The following is a 20085-nucleotide window of genomic DNA, read 5'->3' as shown; positions in this document are numbered from 1 at the left end:
GGTGACTCAACGTCACATCTTCCAACTCTTCCATATACCGGCGGCAGTCCATTCCCTCCTGATCCATACCAAGCCACGCCGCCGGCCAGTCCCGATGTCGCTTCTCCTGACCAAAAACCTGGGTCGCTTACGACATACAGCACTAGAAGCAGCTTTGATATTTCGCAAAACCTCCATGACACTACCGAGTCAGGACGATGGCCGCCGCAATTTTCACGATGTGATTCGCCAAGCATTCGTACTTTGCCGACTCCCCAGCGCAGGCGCTCGCGATCAGCCGTCTCGCGAAAAGAAGCGCGGACTAACACGTGTCCCGTGTCACCCGGGACATCGCCCTATGGCCATACAAATCTGCAGGCATATGTGTTGGCTAGCTCTAGATTCCCCTCCCCTGCGCATTCTTCTCAGCCTTTTCGGATGCAGCATATCGGCCATGGCAGCGAGAGCTTGCTTCCCCTCGTTATTCCAATAGCCCGCCATGACTCGGCCCCAGTGCTATCCCTCCTGTCTGAACCTAGTAGTAGGGCATCAACGTTTTCACCTGAGCCGACGCACACTTCGCGTTCTCGTGTCAAGAAGTTTGCGCGTTTCCTTCCTAGGAAAAGCCGTAGCGGTCTCAGTCTCGCTGAATTCTCAAGTGAGACCGGAAACGTGAAACACCATCAACATCATCGCTCGTTCCCCTCGATGGCCGTTGCTCTCGGAGCGAGTTCCGAGCGCCCGTCCAAAGAGAAACACGTTCCAGAAGAGAACACGTTCCGCCCGCGCCGTAAATCATCGATGTCGATGCTATTTCCGGCAGTCGTTGCCGCGAATATGCAATCGCTTGATGTGTCCTATCCTTCAACTGGAACCTCTATTTATGACTCTCCTACGAGTGTTGAGCCTGGTTACATGTCTGAACCCAGTAGCTCTTCCTTGTATTCTCCTTCCGGTCTCGCGTCTGTCACCTCTGAGCTAGCGCCTCTCACTCCGAAGAAACCTAGGCCTCAGACGATGCAACCTCAGCAGCGCCTTCTCAATTCGAATGAGCAGTCGTCACGCAAGAAACCGTCGTCGCGTCCTTCCACCGCTCCTTCTAACTTCGCACATGTTTTCGACGAGAACGCCCTTCCGACAAAGAGGCAGCTGCTAGATGCAGCGTCTTGTGTTGTCGTGGCCGAAAACGGCATTAGGGTTCCATTTGGCGACCTCTTCCGGGAACAGAAGACAGTCGTTATATTTATCAGACACTTTTGGTGAGATTCCAGGTCGATCTTGAACGCGCCTGAGCTTATCGCGTCATGCCAGGTGTCCGCTGTGCCAAGACTATATGTTTTCTATCGCCAATACTGTAGATCCACAAGTACTCAAGCAGTCCGGAATCAACCTTGTCATCATCAGCAATGGCTCGTACAACATGATCAAGTCTTACCGACGTAAGCATGCCACCCTTCGTTTCGTTCGACCTATGCTCATTTTCCCAAGAAATCTTCCGGACGCCCTATGCAGTGTATACCGATCCGTCTTCTCGTATCTATGGCATTCTTGGGATGACTGTGAAGGCGGTCGAGTCAAAAGCAGAGCAACGGCGCAGTAGCTACGTCCGACATAGTCGCGCGGGAGGCATTGCCATGGTGATTGCAAATGCTCTGCGTGTCGGCATGCCTGTTTGGGAGAAAGCTGGCGATCCTACTCAGCTTGGTGGCGAGTTCGTCCTCGGGCCAGGGTTAGTCCACATTCCAGATGTTCTGCTGACGCGAACTTATCCTTGTTGTAGAATGACGGCATCGTATGCGCACCGAATGCGAAGTCGCAGCTCACATGCGCCTATCGTTCGGGTGCTCACAGCTGCAGGGGTGCATGTTTATCTCCGTAGTGAGAAGCCGAAATCTGTCATCTCATCTGATCCCGCCGGCCGGGCCTCTCTTGTCCTTGAGGTGGATGAGGAACAATGGATGGAGGAGCGACGCCGAAGTCTTGCCAGAATCCGCGAGCGGAAACAGGCTCGGAGATTAGGTGTCTGCGTACCTCCCAGCGACGACTCCAGCTTTGAGCAAGATACGGAACGTCAGATCAGACATGTTGCGAGTCACATGACTCGAACTGACAGCATTGCGGAGGAAGATGAGGAGTATGTTATTCCGATCATGAGGCCAAAGGCTGGAGACAGCATCAGCAGCCCTCTGCGAGACACTGATGTTGATGAGCCGAGCGATTCTACTGAAGATGATGACACCGACGATTCATCTGTAGATACGCAGTCAATGACGGGCTCCGACACTGTATCTGAGAAAGGACATGTTGGGCTGAGCAACAAATCTGGCGCTGTCGAATTTATTCATGATCTTTCTCCACCCATACCGCTCCTTATCTGATACAAACACACCTTTTTGGATATCATCTAATCTTACCGGAATATAACACATAACATCCACTTTCTAGTAGGCCCAGGAGCTGATGGTTCAAAGTCAAAATCACTCGCCCCAAGGTTATATGTACTGTGTTGCAACCGTAAACAAGCGTTAGTGGTGTATCGGTAACATTGGGTCTTCCCATGGCCTAGCACCGGGTTCGACTCCCGGCTGACGCAAGATGTGAATCACTGGTGTGCACATGCTTCACAACTTTTTCCATCACACAAATGAAATGGGTGAAAGGTTTGTTAATTCGTGTACACACTGATTGAAAACCTTGCCTTTCTTCCATTTTCAGTGGGCTTTTACGGATCCCTCGATTGATTTCGTGCTTCGTAAACTTTCAAGACACGTTTGGGACCCACGATAAGTTAGGCCTCAAGGCTTCAACGCTCGTTGCTCTTTTTGTTCAACACCGTTCTCTGGAAGTTCTCCAACCAGTGGCTGCCGTATAGGGTTCTGTGCTGTAGCGCAATTAGAGCGTCGCCGTCAATGTGATCTTCTTGTCCATTTCCCAGCAGGTGCCCGTCCTTCGTTTCTCGGTCTTCCTTCGTTGCATATTTCACCAGTGGACACAAGTAGCACAATTCCGCGAGCGATCAAGATTTTCTGAGCAAAACAACCCAACGATAGGTCTGTGTACTTCCCATGGCCTAGCACCGAGTTCGACCATCAATATCCCAGTCCCGGTTGACGCAGAACTTAAAATTGATGGCACAATTCACAACCCTTTTTTACTCCCATTGCTCAGTTCTTCCCCCATTTTCAGTGGGCTGTGTTTCACCGATCTTAGGACTGACTTTGCGCTCGGCAGGCTTTGACATGTTTTGGACTCACAATCAGTAGGCCTAGTCTTTCCGTTTGACAAATGCCCCGGACATGTACTAACGATCAATTAACAACGCATAGATACTGGCCACTACGCCAAGTATTGATATAATGCTAAGTGACGAACATGTTTAGTTCAAATTATCGTAATGACTTCAGTATTAGGTGTATTCAACCATGATTGTATATCACAATGAGGGGCTTCTTCATCTTCATCTTCGTAGGACTTCCCATGAACATGGAATAGGCCCACGCGGCGGTACTCTCCTGTGCTTCCTGCAGGAACGACAATCAAGCCCGTTAAGTGGCTAGGGTTCTCCCCTTTATTTGAACCAACCACGACAGCTTTTCCCTTGTCAGCTCCAATTTCTCCAGTATCGTAGTCAAAATACCCGTAACCAATGTGTCGTTCCCGCTCCTTTGAAGGCACGGTAACTTCGTTGGATTGACGCGTTTTTGCATGGTTGTTTGAACCCATGTGATCAGGCTCTCCTCCGGAATGTACGCATCCTATTTCGACAACTTCCGTCGATGCCACAGCCATGTCCGTATTAGTTGAATGGTCCTGCGGTGTCATCGCTTCCACCTGAATGTCATTTTCATTAGTGTCATTGCTAGTGATCTGATGGGAGGTGGGAGGTTGTCTTACGGGTGTGGTTCCTGTCGTGTGCGCGTGTTTCCGGCGCACAAGACATGGCACCAACTTCAAGAACTGGTTTGTTATGAAGGAACGACCTATATTTACTGCCTTCAATGCCTTTTCCCCCAGTTTGCCAATGCATATTCGAATATTGGCATGTTCCACCGGAGAAGCAGAAGTGGGTATGGCATTCGGCTCGGGAAGGGTGGTGATTTTGATTTGATCTAAGTCCTTGACCGCTAGCCCCGTATCAACGGTGATATCAGCTGCTCCTGAAGCTGGGAAGCTTCGGATGCTGCAAGCTTCATCGCGGTCTTCAGGCTCGTCACCTGTCTTCGTTACCGAAACACAAGGTCGTTTTAGCTCGAACAGCTCGGGCTCTGCAGGATCCCAGGTCACATCTCTCATGATCGCTCTGACAATTAATCTCCCGCCTTTCACCTGACCAAGAGGATGATTGTCGGAGACTGGGATCGCGTTGCATGATTGCACTTCCCATATGATGTTTCCGACTCTTTTGTCCCACCCGGCAGCGATGCATCCAATCGTAGCAGCCCAAGACCACGAGGGTGCAAGGAATTGCCCTGTAACGAGACTTCCGTAGGATGGGCTATCTCTATACCACAGGAGGTCGGTGGACAAATCGCGTTCCCATAACCCAGCGATGTAACGATTGCTATCCCCCCACCAACGCTGGAAAAGCTGAGCGATCCCTGAGATCGCCACAAGCCTGTCAGAGGGATCCGAAACAGCGCGTTGTGTGTAGTCCTTTAGAACACTCCGCCAGGCTGTCAGCACCACCTCCACGTCATTGCTCGAAAGCGTTTTACTCGGTGTGCGTGAGACCATGGTATCTGGCAAACGCAATTCACCTTGTTTCTTCGAGGGAAGGTAATTCCAGATGTCTCCGATTTCGTTCATTGCTGTCTGACACTGATACTGGAGAGTGTGCGAAGCGTACACTAAGGTCCTAGGGGAGAGGAGGCGCTCTTGGAAACACCAAGCTCGGCGATTCACTGGTTCTTTGGATGACATGGGGCTATCATCTTCATCGACCGAGATGGTACCGAGCTTTCCATCCGGGCACCAGAATGGCAGTAGCGTTTCAACTGGTTTTTTGCGGTTATGGAGAAATCCTTCGCTGACTTTCCACGAGCTGGCTGCGATGATTGTTACGTATGCACATCGGTATATATCGCACATCTGCGGAATCTCGCGCTGCTTGTCTTCGTCCGAATCTTGCAAAATGCACAAGGTATCAGCCCAAAGGTAACGGAGATTGAGATTGTAGGAGCAAAAGATGGCATCTCTGATGGTTTTCGGAAGGAGGAGTATGTCGATTGATTCTAGGTACGTAGAGAGGTTTGTGGTGCAGACGCTGTGCGGTTGTGGTTCACCCCAGACGTAACTAAGCGCTGCATAAAAGCCTTGCATGCCTTTGGTGAGAACAAGTTTTGGCCGTTCTGGATCCGAACAGTCTATTACACGGGTTGGGAGGCTTGTTTCCTGAGGTTTGGGACAATTATGACGAAGAGTGCATTGTGTGAGGCAGTCTGAGGCCAGCTTGAAGGCTTGAGGAGATCCAACCTGCCACACCAGCATTCTGCCAGGGACAAAGGCAGCCGCATTTTCATCTAGCAAAAACAAAAGTTTGTCATATCGCACGCAAACAACAAGAGAGTCGGAGAGACTATGTACCTGGGTCGCACCGCACTTGATACCTGGCCGTCCAGTCGTCTTCAACCGTGACTTTCAGGACAATTTCATCTTCTGAATTCCGTTTTTCAAACCCCACAGTTATTTTGAAAGTTTCCTCTGGCATAGGCGATTCCTCTTGCTTGCGGTGCTGATACCAAAAAGGAATCTCTCCCCAAAGAACATCACACCAATTACATCCTTTATTTTCTCCGTCGTCAATCTCCTGCCAAGTTTGAGTGATATATGAGAAGCCTGCTTTAGGATCCGACGAGTCCTTTGCAGCCCATGCAATCTGAAATGGCTCGAATGAAAAAAATTTGCTCGAGCAGTAATCGCAGACAAGGGAACCGTTGCGCAACCCCATGGTGACTACGAACGCCGATGTTTGATCAATGTTGATGAAGAATTTGGACGGGCTCCGGTACGTACATTATTTCACAACTCCAAGAACAGACCACGTACCACAAGTTGCTAGCCCAAGCTAACGTTAACGAGAAGATGAACTTGGAATAAACGCGCGACTCCTCGACGTGAACGTTCTAACACGTGGTCCCAGCAAGGCTGCCGCAAGGTGCAGCGAAAGCTGTAAATCGTTAAGTGTGGCAATCTACGGGCTCCGTCGGAAGAACGTCCAGCCCAATATCATTATATGTTGTGAAAACGAGGGAGATCTCAACAATCAGTACACTGGAGTTACCGGCGAGTAGGTTGCGACGGCTGAACGTCTGGTGACCGAGTCAAACTGAGAGAGGTCGGGGAACGTTGGACAAGCACAGTCCAAGACCAATACTTACCGTGACTTAATTATCGTGGTAATTCGCCAAGTCCTGAGAAACATTGTGTGCAGAGCATTCTGCATTCTGCATTCAAGTTTGCGTAACGATCGTATATATTCACTTGAGTGAAAAGTCGAACCGAGGAAAGAGTTCTACGACTGGATGGTTAAATTTGGCATCGATAGGGAAACGTGATAGTCTGGACGTATGTGGGGATTGGTTACTCTATAGCAACACATGTAGTCTCCCAAAGTCAGATTTTTAGGCCTTGGTTGAATGAAGATGGTATCCACGACCTAAGTACCTAGCTAATCATCAACTAGTTGATACAACACCGCTCTGTGAGTAAGGCTAGACGTCAATGACCTCAAGTTTGCTAGTAGACCCTGCTCGCAAAAGCGGATGGCCACCGAACCATGGTTCCTTGTCTGCATTGAGCGTATAAATTCTATCCTTGTCGATCCATATGTTCTGCAACTCTGAATCATCAGAATCGAACTTTCTGTCCGAAAATACGACCTTGACGTAAGGTAGGGATGTGGTCAAGCACTCTCCAAATTCATCGTTAGAGTCACTGATGTATGCCGTGGATGGCTCTTTCACCACTCGTCCTAGACCCCGCCTGTTTGTCACAGCTAGCGGGCTAAAGTCCATCAAATGTAATACGGGCTCCCACTTTTCTGCTCGTGGGTCAACAGGGAATGCCTGCAAGACCCGATTCCCGTTAATGTGAATTTTGAAATTATAATAGTGCCGGAAAACACGAGTATTTGAAGGGCCCCAATGTTGCCATGGTATTGGCGTTGCTGCTGCCATTCCGTCGAGGTCGAAGAAAATCCTCGTAGAAATGATGAAGAATTGAGTACTAGAAAGGAGACTGCGACCAGTAGCAAGCGCGGTAAGGCATATGAGTTGATGTGTAGGGTCTGAGGTGTACATCGTCGATTGGGCTTGCATATGCGACTCTGAACTATGCCCAATATCATCTATCGGAGAGAGGCACCGTAACTCCATTAGCTTGGGCATCAAGAAACACGCCAGCAATTCCGGCGGCTGGGACATGTCCTCAATTGAATAGAGATTCAAGTTATCGGTTGTAACCAGCAATCGATTGTTCCCGAGGAAACAAAAATCAATTGCGGTGTAGGACCGTTTGGGTACTGCACCGCTAAGGATGCTCTAAATTCAGAATAAACTGTCAAGTCATTCAACTATTTCAAACCAAAGCTCACACTGGATGTTGTTGAGTATTTCCAGTCTCAAATCTGCAGCTGCCACGCCTTGTCCAACAAAGTCAGATTTGCATCGTCCAGGCGACGCGACAAAGCGATATGCCTCCCAAAACCTTTGAGCTTTGCACTTCTCGTTTCAGAGCGGGTTTCTGAGTCGTCCGACAGAAACAGTCTCTCTCCAGCAGCCTGAGGGTGAACACCATCACCATCCAGGGTTCCAAGGTTAATATAGACCGTCTTGTGATCAACGACATAAGCGACAGCGATCAGGTTTTGTGCTGGGTCCATAAATACATCAAGGTTGTGTGAGTTTGGAACCGAACACAACGTTCCTGGGAGCCAGTTTCGCCGGATTGGCTGTTGTGAGGGCTTTGGAAGTACTGGAACGATCATAGCCGTATCTTTTTGTTTGCTCCACAAGTAGAGATGCCCACCAGCAACAATGTGAATTTTTTCCTGAAATCGCTGTGACATTGTTATGGGGACCGTTTTGAAGGAGTGGAGGTCAACCTTGAACCATGCGTGAGCTTTGTCTCTCAAAAATTGCAGACGCTTGGAGATAGGTATGCTATCGTCCGTGTTAGGGACAGCGAGCAACTTTTGCCCACTCATTTCAACGATGTACTGAAGTCTGGAGGAGGACAAGTACGTTTGGCGAAGGGTTTTACATACCTGCGAGAGGACCGTCAGAATAGCAGTCTATCTATAACAACAATAACATGAATGGCGACCCACAGATGTACACCAAAGAATATCTCGATAAGGAAGGAAACTCAGAATGTAAGACAGAAGTTCTTCAGTAACAGACAGGAACCTTGTTCGGGGCTTCATTTCGATATACTATGGTCCTTTGCACAATGGTTTAGACAACCAACCTATTTACGCTGCTGATATGTTTGGTCATGTTGTTAGTACAAACATATGACATGTGTCACACGTTCCAATTGTGTTTCCGCAGAGTGACTACTAGTGCAGGGCCGAACGATCCCTGTTGAATCTAGCTCAAGGCGAAAATGCCCCAGATATACTGGTCAATTTCAAATTCCATGGGTAAACTTGAATGATCACACAAGCACTGGCCACTTTCAACTTTGCCATCAACTCTTTCTCATCAAATATGGATTATGGAATAGGCGACTCTCTTGCACTTCCTGCAGGAATGATGATCACGCTCGTCAAGTCTTCTGGGTTCTCCTCATTAATGATCAGGTTGTCGACAGCTCTTAATTTCCTTACCAATGATGCAACAACGTTGTATCATAATTGAATAGTCTTGCCAAGTTGCAATGCTATCTATCTCTCCCACCCGAACATCATTTCTATTGATACAGTTACTGATGTTTTGGCACGAGCTGAGAGGTCATTTTGGGGATGCAATTTCAGCAGCATCATGGCCTTGGCAGGTATTTTCCACCAGCAACGACACATCAGTAATGTAGTGCCACTGTCACTGGTGACACGCTACCTGCAGGTCAGTCATGTACTCATTGCTGTCGTGGAGGTGCTAATCGTGTCTATGACATTGCGTTCTGCGACAAAATGAAGATACGGGATGAGAGAATGGAAAAGAAGGACACACATACCTGCAACATTGGCTTTGTTGCACTTTTCAGTTCATTGCATCCGTTGATAATACAGCGCGTGGTACAGCCAGCTGACCCACAAACCCTGTAGGCTCAAAATCGCTATCCAAACCTCCAATGACATGTATGGCGTCAGCAACTTTGGACCCAGAAAGGCCCTCGGCGATTTGGGTAATCGTGGTCCTCGAGTACTTGAAGGAGGTCTGGAGAATTTGGGTTCCCATAACCCAGCGATGTATTGATTGCTACTGCCCCACAACACTAGAAAACTGAATGCTCCCTGTGATCGCCACGAGCTTGGCAGAGGAATTTGAAACCGCACATTGCGTGTAATGAGATAGAACCTTTTACCAGCTGCCAGCAGCGGCCCCACCTCATCGCTTGAAAGCATCCTGCATGGTGTGCGGAAGAGCATCATATCTGACAAACACAATTCTCCCAGTTCTTTCGAGGGAAAATAAATTCTAGATGTCTCTGATCTCGTTCATTGTTGTCTGACATTGATACTGGAGTGTATGAAGTATGCACCTGCGAGACCTGCAAGCATACTCCCGCGAAGTCACGGTGTAGAGACTCATGCCTCTCCTTGTGCAATATTGCAGTTTTCACCAAGGAGTATACAGCACGAACTTGTAGCATCACTCTGTATGCTTCCTACAGCTATTCCTACATGAGGCGCAGCTTTCCCGCGCATCGCGCAATGTGCGCGCAACTTCCTGCGCTTCACGATGTATATGTGTGCGCGCTTTCCCACGCTTTCCCGCGCTTGAGCGCCCTATAGCGCCAGCCATCCGGAAGCATCCATCCACTGTCCACCAAGTTCCCTAGTGCGTATATGTCCATTTCTCACATTTGCATATCGTTCCATCTTTATTTTTATCATGGACCCTTACTTACATATATCCTTACATACCTTACTCGGTAGCGCTTCGGCTCTGCATGACAGCGCTTAGGTGCCATACTTAAGCGCCAGCAGTACATATCATACTATTACGGACTTACTCTCCCACCAGAACGACAGAGGACTGAACCACAACAATGCCCATTTACTACCCAGCAGAGCATAGTTGAAATCTATTACTTGGCACCTCGCATATAACATCTCTCAGCTTGCATCTCTCACGTCTTGTCTAGTGTCTAATCATCACTTAAGCAAACTCACTCTTACTCTCTCTTGTTTCTGCATACATGCATGCGCATTCCCGCGCCTCGCGCACACCTGCGCTTTCCCGTGCTTCGCATTCGCCAACCAGTAGCGCCTTCGGCACCTACTACTAGATCCTTGCTGCACTCGCTTCCCCTTTAGGGTCGAACGCACTTGTCGTCTCAAGTATAGCAGACTAGGCAATGCGCGACCTTACAGCATTTATAGATACAGTCAGGACCATTGTTTGTCTCTCGCTGTATCATTGAACCTTCAACGGTTCTGAGGCATTTGGACTGGCAATCTCTGTCAGAAGAACGTCCTGTCCAACATATGCTACTAGCCAAATCAGTGGAGATCTCGACGGTTAGTACCTACGGCGATCCACTGAGTTCTGATGAATATTGTGAGCAGAGAATTCTGCTATTGCACAACGACCATCTGTATTCGCTTGAGTGAAAAGTCGGACCAAGGAAAAAATTCCACGACCAGATGGTGAAATTTGGCATCGACATTAATTATAAGTGGTAGTCTGGACGTATGTGAGATTGGTCTCGAGAGTTATACTCCATGGCAACACATGCTTGAAACATAGTCTCCCAGTCAAATTTTTAGGCCTTGGTCGAATGAAGATGGTATCCTCGACCAATGATCTCTATAAGTACCTAGCTAATCATCAACTAGTTGATACCACACCACTTTGTAAGTCAGACTGGACATCAATGACCTCAAGTCTGTCAATAATGCTACCAAGTGATTTGGATAGCATATAAATCCTATCCTTGTCGATCCACATGTCCCCCCATAGTGAATCAGCACAATCAAATTTTCTGTCGACTTGGATGTAAGGCAGGGATGATGTCAAGCTCTCTCCAAATTCATCGCCATTGATGTATGTTGTGGACGGCTCTTTCATCACTCGTCCTAGACCCCACCTGTTTGTCACAGCTAGTGGGCTAAAGTCCAATATCTGTAATATAAACTGCGAGCTGCGCGTGCCGATAGGGAATGAATGCAAGACTCGGTTTCTGTTAATGTGAATGCTGAAATGAAATGGGTGCCGAAAGATACAAGTATTTGAGGGGCCCCAATGTTGCCATGGTATTGGCATTGCTGCTGCCATTTCATTGAGGTTGAAGAAAATCCTCGTGGAAATGATGAAGACTTGAGTACTATCTCCAGCAAAAGGCAAAGTAAGGCATATGAGTTGATGTGTAGGGTCTGACGTGCACATCGTCGCTTGGGCTTGCATATGCGGCTGTAAGCCATACCCAATATCGTCTATCAGAGGAAAGCACTGTAACTTCAATGGGATGGGCATCAGGAAACACGCCAGCAATTCCAGCGTTTGGGACATATTCTCAATTGAATAGAGATTCAAGTTATTGGTTATAACCAGCAATCAATTGTTCCCGAGGAAACCAAAATCAGCTAGGCCGCTGGATCCGTCGGGTACTGCACCGCTGAAGATGCTCTAAATTCAGAATCAACCGTCAAGTGTTTCAACTATTTCAAACCAAGGCTCACACAGGATGTTGTCGAGTATTTCCAGTCCCAAATCTGCAGCTCCCACACCTTGTCCAATGAAGTGCGATTTTCATTGTTCGAGTAACGCGACAAAGCGATATGCCTCCCCAAACCTCTCAGCCTTACAAATGTCGTGTCAAAGGTGTTTTCCAAGTCGTCCGACAGAGACAGTCTTTCTCCAGCAGCCTGAGGGTGAACACCATCACCATCCAGGGCCTCAAGGTTAATATAGACTGTTTTGTCATCGACGACATAAGCGACAGCGATCAGGTTTTGTGCTGGGTCCATTAACACATTGAGGTTGTCTGAGTTTGGAACCGAACACAACGTTCCTGGGAGCCATTTTCGCCGAATTGACTGTTGTGAGGGCTTTGGAAGTACTGGAAAGATCATGGCCGTATCTTCTACTGGGTTCAACGAGCAGAAATGCCCACCAGCAACAATGTTGTCTTGAGATCCCGGTGACCTTGTTACTATGGGGACCGTTTTTAAAGGGTGGGTGTCAACCTTGAACCATGCGTGAGCTTTGTCTCTCAAAAGCTGCAGACGCTTGGAAATAGGTATTCTTATGTCCGGGTTGGAGATAACAACAACCCTTGTCCACTTATTTCAACAATGTACTAAAGTTCGGAAGAGGACAAGTACGTCTGGCGAAGGGTCCTACATACCTGCAAGAGGATCGTCAGAATAGCAGTTTAAGTATCTAGATTTCTAGAACAACGATAACATGAAAGATGGCAACCCACAGATGTACACCGGAGAATATCTCGGCAAGGAAGGAAACTCAGAATGTAAGACAGGGGTTCTTCAGCAAGAGCCAGAAATCCTGTTTGGGGCTTCATTTCGTTATACTAGTAACACTTGAAGGTGAAATAAGGTGCAATGGTGCCAAGTGTCTAAGTTACTGGCAGGCTACAATTACATAATATCGGTAACGTTGCACCACTCAGGCGCTTGCCTAAAGCTTAAGCTATTCGTATGAATATCTGAACAACAAGGTTCACCCGAGTGTGCGTATCAGGTAACAAATGTCCCGTTTAAACGTGGCTGACTGCTCGGACAGTTCCAAATTAATGGTACATAATAGGAGGACAAACGCCAAAGTTTCTGGTCTATAGTATGAGTAAAACCGGGTTTCAAGTCTCCCGCCCGAACATCATTTCCATTTGGCAGTTACCGATGTTTTGGCACGAGCTGAGAGCTGCTGAGAGGTCGTTTTGGGGATGCGGCATCATGGCCTTGGCAGCTTGGCTTGAGTATTTTCCACCAGGCCCAAGTAAGGGTTTTCAGGCGCGACACATCAGTAATGTATGCAGTGTGACCTGCGAGACCTGCAAACATACTCCCGTGAAGTCGTGGTTCTGGCAATCTCTGTCGGAAGAACGTCCTGCCAACATATCCTGTTAGTCAAATCAGCGGAGTTCTCGACAGTTAGTACGTGCGGTCGCCGGTGATTCACTGAGTTCTGTGTAACATGGTCAGCCCGACGCCCGTGCATAACCGTTACACCAAAAGGTGAAATACTGAAAGCTTATGTTTCAGTATCAGTGACGGTATATGTACTGATTTATGAGAACTCAGGTAAGCCAGTGTGCTTACATTCTGATAAGTATTGTGAGCAGAGCATTCTGCTATTGCACGACAACCATCTGTATTGGCTTGAGTGAAAAGTCGGACCAAGGAAAGAGTTCCACGACCAGATGGTGAAATTTGGCATCAACAGGGAAACATTGATTATAAATGGTAGTCTGGACGTATGTGGGATTGGCAGCGAGAGTTACAGTCCATGGCAACACATGCTTGAAACATAGTCTCCCATAGTCAGATTTTTAGGCCTTGGGCGAATGAAGACAGTATCCTCGACCAATGATCTCCATAAGTACCTAGCTAATCATCAACAGTTGATACCACACCGCTCTGTAAGTTAGGCTTGACGTCAATGACCTCAAGTCTGTCAAAATATTTCAGTGATCTGGTGAACACGTAAATCCGATCCTTGTCGATCCACACGTCCCTCAACAGTGAACAATCGAACTTTCTGTCCGAAAATACACTTGGACGTAAGGCAGGGAAGTCGTCAAGCTCTCTCCAAATGCACCATATCTATCGACACTGATGCATGTCGTGGACGGCTCTTTCACCACTCGTCCTAGACCCCGCCTGTTTGTCACAGCTAGCGGGCTAAAGTCCAATAGTTGTAATATAAACCGCGAGTCGCCCGCGCCGACAGGGAGTGTCTGCAAGACTCAGTTTCCGTTGATGTGAATTTTGAAATGAAATGGGTGCCAAAAGATACGAGTATTTGAGGGGGCCCAATGTTCCCATGGTATTGGCATTGCTGCTGCCATTTCGTTGAGGTCGAAGAAAATCCGCATGGAAATGACGAAGACTTGACTATCTCGAGCGGAATGCGTAGTAAGGCATATGAGTCGATGTGTAGGGTCTGACGTGCACATCGTCGCTTGGGCTTGCATATGCAGCTGTGAGCCATACCCAATATCATCTATCATAGGATGGCACCGTAACATCCATAGGTTGGGCATCAGGAAACACGCCAGCAATTCCGGTGTCTGGGACATGTTCTCAATTGAATAGAGATTCAAGTTATTGGTTATAACCAGCAATCGATTGTTCCCGAGGAAATAAAGTTCTGGGGCGCCGGATCCGTCGGGTACCGGACTGCTGAGGATGCTCTAAATTCATAATCAACCGTCAAGTGTTTCAACTATTTCAAACCAAAGCTCACACTGGATGTTGTCGAGTATTTCCAGTCCCAAATCTGCAGCTGCCACGCCTTGTCCAACGAGGTCAGATTTGCATCAACCAAGAGACGCGACAAAGCGATATGCCTCCCGAAACCTTGGAGCTTGGCACACATAGTTCGAGGGCAGTTTTCTGACTCGTCCGACATAAACAGTCTCTCTCCAGCAGCCTGAGGGTGAAGCACCATCACCATCCAGGGACCCAAGGTTAATATAGGTTCTCTTGTAATCAACGACATAAGCGACAGCGATTAGGTTTTGTGCTGGGTCCATAAACATATCAAGGCTGCGTGAGTGTGGAACCGAACACAACGTTCCTGGGGGCCAGTTTCGCCAGATTGTCTGTTGTGAGGGCTTTGGAAGTACTGGCAAGATCATGGCCGTGTCATCTTGTTTGTTCCACCAGTAGAAATGCCCACCAGCAACAATGTCGTCTCGAGATTGCGGTGGCCTGTTTACGCGGACCATTTTTAAAGGGTGGGTGTCAACCTTGAACCATGCGTGAGCTTTGTCTCTCAAAAGCTGCAGACGCTTAGAAATAGGTATGCTATCGTCTGTGTTGGGGATAACGAGCAACTGTTGTCCACTTGTTTCAACGATGTATTGAAGTTCGGAGAAGGACAAGTACGTCTGGCGAAGGGTTCTACATATCTGCAAGAGGATCATCAAAACTATTTAGATTCTAGAACAACGAGAATATGAAAGATGGCGACGCACAGATGTACACCGAAGAATATCTCAGTAAGGAAGGAAGCTCAGAATGTAACACAGGAGTTCTTCAGCAAGAGACAGGAATCCTGTTTGGGGCTCCATTTCGATTTGAAGGTGAAACAAGCAACTAGTTATGCATGTGCCAAGTGTCTCAGCCTACAATTCCCTACTCCCACGTTGGTGGAGGGAGGGCTTTGTCAAACGTAAACGGATTCCCATCACTAACAAGATGTGCGAGAATACTGGGCTCCCTTCCGCATATAGCCGTCCGGTGGTGGTTCCTCAAATGCCCGATATTTCCAATACATAGTTACTTGACTTCGATCGAAAAGACTGCCATGAGAACTTCAAGTTTGAAAATAATTTTCTCGACACTGACAGTGATGATATCTTAAAACAGGAACACCTCAACTGCAAGGGCACACGTCTCGAGATCGCTGACGAAATTAGTTTGCGGTACGCGCTTCCACCTTCAGCGCATCGTTCCGGTACATTCAGGCTTGGTACCAGGTATGCAATTGACAAGGAATCAAGGAATCAAATGGTACACTCGATATTTCACTAATAAAATCATCGTTACCTGGAGCTAGCAGGATTGATGTTACAAAACTAAGGACTCACGCATCTCGACGACTCCACCAGCGAGGCCCGTGTGCCATACAGTTCAATATTGCGGTAATGTAATGATCGTTACATGGAGCTAGAAAGACCAATGTTAGCAATCACGAGGATGAATATTGAAGGTTTTCACCGGATGGTACTCGTGTCGCGTCTGGTTTGTACGATAAGACTGTGTGGCTGTGGGATGGAGCGACGGGACAGCCATTGGGTGAGCCATTGGAGGGGCACACTAAAGCGGTTCACACAGTCTTGTTTTCACCGGATGGTGCTCGCATCGCATCTGGTCCGGAGGATAATACCGTGCGACTGTGGGATGTGGCGATGGGACACCTCCCGCTTCCCGTCATGCATTTTATACTCCTTGGACTTCATTGGTGATCCCAAGAGGATGTGTCGAGCTCTATTTGAGCCGCATGGCACATGGGACAAACTGGTCGAGTTGCCGAGATACGTGAGTTCTCGCCATCCTAGATCATTCAACTTCCAAGTACACTGTGAGTACATAGCGTACCTTCTATCCTTGACACGCGACGCTAGACATGAGCAACTTTAGATCTCTGTCGAATAATGATGTGTGGCCGGAACCAAGTAAAGGTCACAGATGGGGAAATAGTCGGGTGGGGACAAACGCTGGAGTAACGTTGCTGTATTGGGAATCTATAACTGAAAGTTACAAGTATCGATGCGCAGAACACCGTGTGCAGGGTATAAAAAATTACTCAGGTTTGCTGAGCTCAACCCAATGACCTAGACTGGTAAATTTGGATAGAAAAGCATCGAGATCCGAGTCCTCAGCATTGGGCCGCTGGCTTTCTCCTGAGCTCGATGTAAAGCGAAGATAGTATCGGTTGTCGGCATCCCTTTTAAGCACCAACATACAGTTCACAAGGACACCCCATGTGAGTTTGTCTATGTCCGAGGGCGCAAAAGGGGTCAGATTGTTGAGGAAGACTAACTTCTTCTCGCCACATGCAATAGCGTCTAAAGTCGCCCACTCGTCGAGAGGGCGCAATCGCCGTGATAGAATGACTCCCTGCCTATAACGCAAGCAAATCCAGGCTAAAACCCACATAAACGATTCTAGATCGTGGCGATATAGGTGTTTGACTTTGCCTTGTTGACCATCTTTGGTGAGAAGATCGAGGGCCATGAACGGCACCGTGCCCGTGCGCTCGTTGCCCCTAGGACCTGGTTCATCCGCCAACGAGAATAGATCATAGTCGTTCAAAACGCCTATCCGCTTGTCGTCTTTCCAGTACCACATCAGGTTTCCAGGACTGACATCTCGATGGTATACCCCCTCCTTCCACAGAGTAAGATGGCCTGCATGTGATGTCAACAAAGAGACATGTAAACCCAATGAAACACGTACATGAAATACACTGACGCCAGACGTCAAAAAGCTCTTTGCCGTGAAGCTGAGTGATGGGGAAGAGCTTGCGGAACACAAGAATGTAGAGCACGCGACTGCCCTTAGTGGGTTCCGGAACGTCAAGCGCTTCTCGAATTGCGGACGTGGGATTCGTGAACGTGTGGTGCCAAAGCAGCTCAGGAACGTGGCCTTGGACAGTTACGTGCCTCTTAGCGATCTCATCAACCTTTTTCAGGATCTCCGGCTCGCTAGTGCGACTCGCCTCTCCCCAAAAGATCTTGGCCACCATCCCATCCTTGAACTTGCCGTATTTCTTCGTGAGCGCTTCGCTGGTGACAGGGACCACATTGGTCGCCCGTCCTTGCAGTCCGTAGTGTGTCACTCTTTCGTCGTGACTGGTGTGAAGCAGCAAATCCACCTCTCCAAGTTTTTCATCCTTGATTTTGAATTCGTGACATAGTCTCTTCTCGACTTCGACCGGGAGGAGGTCCTTGTTTCGGCCCCAATCGTGAAGCTCGAAGCGTTGTAAAGCGTACAACAGTACCATGAATCGCGGGAGATCTTGAATGAAGTTGATGCCTGAGCATTGAATTATCCCTTGTCGATCATAATACCAGATCCACGCGACATCATCTGAAAAAGCCTTAATAAGAGCGCAGCCAATCTCAACAGACGAACGAACTCACCGACGACGATAATACTGAGCAGATAGTTGACTGCAAGATTCGCTGCAAACATTTCGGCAGCGTACAGACCGGTCTGAACGGTCACATCTAGATCCGCGTCAGCGTCGGCGTCTTTGTCGTCGTGGTTCCCCTTGGATTTTTTCGCAGCAGATTCCAAAGTGTCTGTGGCCTTGCGTTTGGAGCTGGACCCGCCCCGGGAAGGCTGGGCAGCAGTAAGGCCAGAAGATTGAGCTGCGGCTTGGCCAATTTAGTTTAATCCTAAAATCGCAAATGTCATCACTTACATGTAGTGTTGGATGCAGTTTGTGTTGTTGGGGTCTGTGAAGGGGCTGGGTCTAGGTCTACAGCCATAAGATGATCGACCGGCAGATATTCTGGCTTGGTAGGGGCATAGTCTGTCAATGTATAAGAAGAGGGGGGTGCCTTAATCCCTTTCGTCCTCCCTGTTATCTTTCTCTTGAACTCGATGCAAGCTAGAACATCTTTCCAGGGGAGATTTTTCGGCTTAGCTGTTGCATTCGTGTCCATATGAGCCTTGCGCTTCTTCTTGCGCTGCTCGTCGTCCTTCTCGTCGTTCTTCCCGTCGTTCTTCTGTTTGCTAGTCTGTTTGCCCTTCTTGTCGCCCGTCTCATCCTGGAAGGGAGCGCATGCGCTATTCAAAGGAAGAATCACGAGGTCGGGCTTCCGAGTTGATTTCTTGGATTGGTGCATCTGGTGCATGGGCATGTCGTTCTGCTGGCAGATCATGTCCACGGTAGGGACAGGAGCACGCATTCCATCAATCTTGATCTCTTCAAGACAAGCGAGGGCGATGTTGGTGGCTCTTATAAAAGGGCCGTAGAAGTTGCTCTCCACTCCTGGACATACGCTTGCAATTATTTTGAGCATCAGAACGTCTGATCGGCGAACTTAAGAGCGAGCACTCACTATTCGTTGAGGGCTGTCTGGATGTCAGAAGACTTTACGAGAGCAGTAGAAGCCTGTCCATTGCAAACAGGCAGAACCGCCTTGAGACACTTTTGCAGAAGCTCGGGCTGTTTAGTCTTGGGAGCAGAAGAAGCGCGCTGAAGGAGGGCTTGCAGCATGGCATCTGCCTTGCACTCCTTGACCTGCTCGATATCCCGTTGAATCCATGGGCGGACCTTATCGACCCTTGATGGAATGTCAGGCTCTACTCAATAAAGACAGGAAATGTACGCACTTGACACCGAGCACGCCGATGTTCTCGCTGACGACGGAGGCCCCACGGCTGTTTGGGGTGGATTCTATTTTGCTAGCACCTGGAGCTGATGCATTGGCGCGTGGAGGGGTAGACTCAGTCTCGCCGGCAGGGGACATGACACTAGAAGTTCAACGATTACGCTGACTGAGCGTTGTAAGCAAAACTGGTGAGGGGAATAAAACTAAGAGCCACAAAAAAGTCCTGCTTGCCTTATATGTGGTCAACCAATGTGGCGCGAAATGTAGTGGACCATCGATCAATCTGATGTGTCAGATATGGATTGATGTGGCCGTTGTAATTTGTAAACCGTACAATTCAGAATTTCGATTCCAAGGACGCGTTCCCATCAACACGCGCACGTGACCCTGACTTATTTGTTATTCAGTCCGAGATCCATCTATAGTAGATTCTATTCTATACTCTAGTGCTCTGTCAATTCAAGATCGATTGCAGCGCGTCAAGTACTTCATGTTTTTGTATAGTGAAAGGAACTCCGCTATCTACTACATCAATCATGATGCTTACTCCGAGTTCCTAAGAAGTTCTTCCAAGAATCTTGATGTTGAAATTTATATTCTTAGATCTAGAGTACAATGGAGTCCGGCGCTTGCGCTATGTTCCACAGAAAGAAGACCGTCAAATTTTGTGATCTCGCGGCTTTGAGATAGAGCGATCCATCCAGCACTTCTGCGCTTTCCAGTTTCGTACCCTTGAAGTAGCCCTTCGGGCTGTATGCTATAAAGTGCAGAGAAATAAAGGCACGCCGAGTCTTCAACACATGTTGCGCCACATGTCACTACAGCAATGCACTTTATGTATTGGAATAGGTATGAATGAACAGACAGTGAACAAGGGGAAGACTCAATCGGATAGTCGGCGGCGATCAT

At 48.2% G+C, this 20085-nt stretch overlaps 6 protein-coding genes and 1 non-coding gene across 7 annotated transcripts; 2 read left to right on the top strand and 5 right to left on the bottom strand.

Moving 5' to 3' along the window:
• Positions 1 to 996: 996 nt before the first annotated feature.
• On the top strand, positions 997 to 2357 carry F5147DRAFT_577683 (uncharacterized protein; the record flags this gene model as incomplete). Its single annotated transcript, XM_041431406.1, has 4 exons — positions 997 to 1238; positions 1291 to 1418; positions 1468 to 1708; positions 1760 to 2357. 4 exons carry the CDS (start codon positions 997 to 999, stop codon positions 2355 to 2357), a joined length of 1209 nt encoding a protein of 402 aa, XP_041292245.1.
• A 144-nt stretch (positions 2358 to 2501) lies between these two features.
• On the top strand, positions 2502 to 2572 carry F5147DRAFT_t85. The gene has a single exon. It is a non-coding gene; the product is annotated as a tRNA-Gly (tRNA).
• Positions 2573 to 4248: 1676 nt separating this feature from the next.
• Positions 4249 to 5926, bottom strand: F5147DRAFT_577748 (heterokaryon incompatibility protein-domain-containing protein; the record flags this gene model as incomplete). The annotated part of the gene is made up of 2 exons (XM_041431411.1): positions 4249 to 5498; positions 5563 to 5926. Coding segments are annotated over 2 exons (1614 nt in total), but the record flags the coding sequence as incomplete, so codon positions are not given.
• Positions 5927 to 6689: 763 nt separating this feature from the next.
• Positions 6690 to 8182, bottom strand: F5147DRAFT_653303 (uncharacterized protein; the record flags this gene model as incomplete). Its single annotated transcript, XM_041433767.1, has 3 exons — positions 6690 to 7498; positions 7571 to 7618; positions 7684 to 8182. 3 exons carry the CDS (start codon positions 8180 to 8182, stop codon positions 6690 to 6692), a joined length of 1356 nt encoding a protein of 451 aa, XP_041292243.1.
• Positions 8183 to 11699: 3517 nt separating this feature from the next.
• F5147DRAFT_774258 (uncharacterized protein) lies at positions 11700 to 12217 on the bottom strand (the record flags this gene model as incomplete). The annotated part of the gene is made up of 2 exons (XM_041441583.1): positions 11700 to 11771; positions 11825 to 12217. 2 exons carry the CDS (start codon positions 12215 to 12217, stop codon positions 11700 to 11702), a joined length of 465 nt encoding a protein of 154 aa, XP_041292242.1.
• Positions 12218 to 13992: 1775 nt separating this feature from the next.
• On the bottom strand, positions 13993 to 15605 carry F5147DRAFT_761279 (uncharacterized protein; the record flags this gene model as incomplete). The annotated part of the gene is made up of 5 exons (XM_041440522.1): positions 13993 to 14517; positions 14571 to 14618; positions 14701 to 15229; positions 15304 to 15340; positions 15524 to 15605. 5 exons carry the CDS (start codon positions 15603 to 15605, stop codon positions 14071 to 14073), a joined length of 1143 nt encoding a protein of 380 aa, XP_041292241.1. The 3' UTR covers positions 13993 to 14070.
• Positions 15606 to 16633: 1028 nt separating this feature from the next.
• F5147DRAFT_653300 (uncharacterized protein) lies at positions 16634 to 19314 on the bottom strand (the record flags this gene model as incomplete). Its single annotated transcript, XM_041433766.1, has 7 exons — positions 16634 to 16955; positions 16989 to 17241; positions 17291 to 17923; positions 17977 to 18207; positions 18261 to 18844; positions 18904 to 19128; positions 19178 to 19314. 7 exons carry the CDS (start codon positions 19312 to 19314, stop codon positions 16634 to 16636), a joined length of 2385 nt encoding a protein of 794 aa, XP_041292240.1.
• Positions 19315 to 20085: the final 771 nt, after the last annotated feature.

Source organism: Suillus discolor (assembly GCF_016758755.1).
Source record: "Suillus discolor strain FC423 chromosome Unknown F5147scaffold_31, whole genome shotgun sequence".
Lineage (NCBI taxonomy): Eukaryota > Fungi > Basidiomycota > Agaricomycetes > Boletales > Suillaceae > Suillus > Suillus discolor.
Note: the sequence above shows the minus strand (reverse complement) of the source record. Positions and strands in the feature narration are given on the sequence as shown.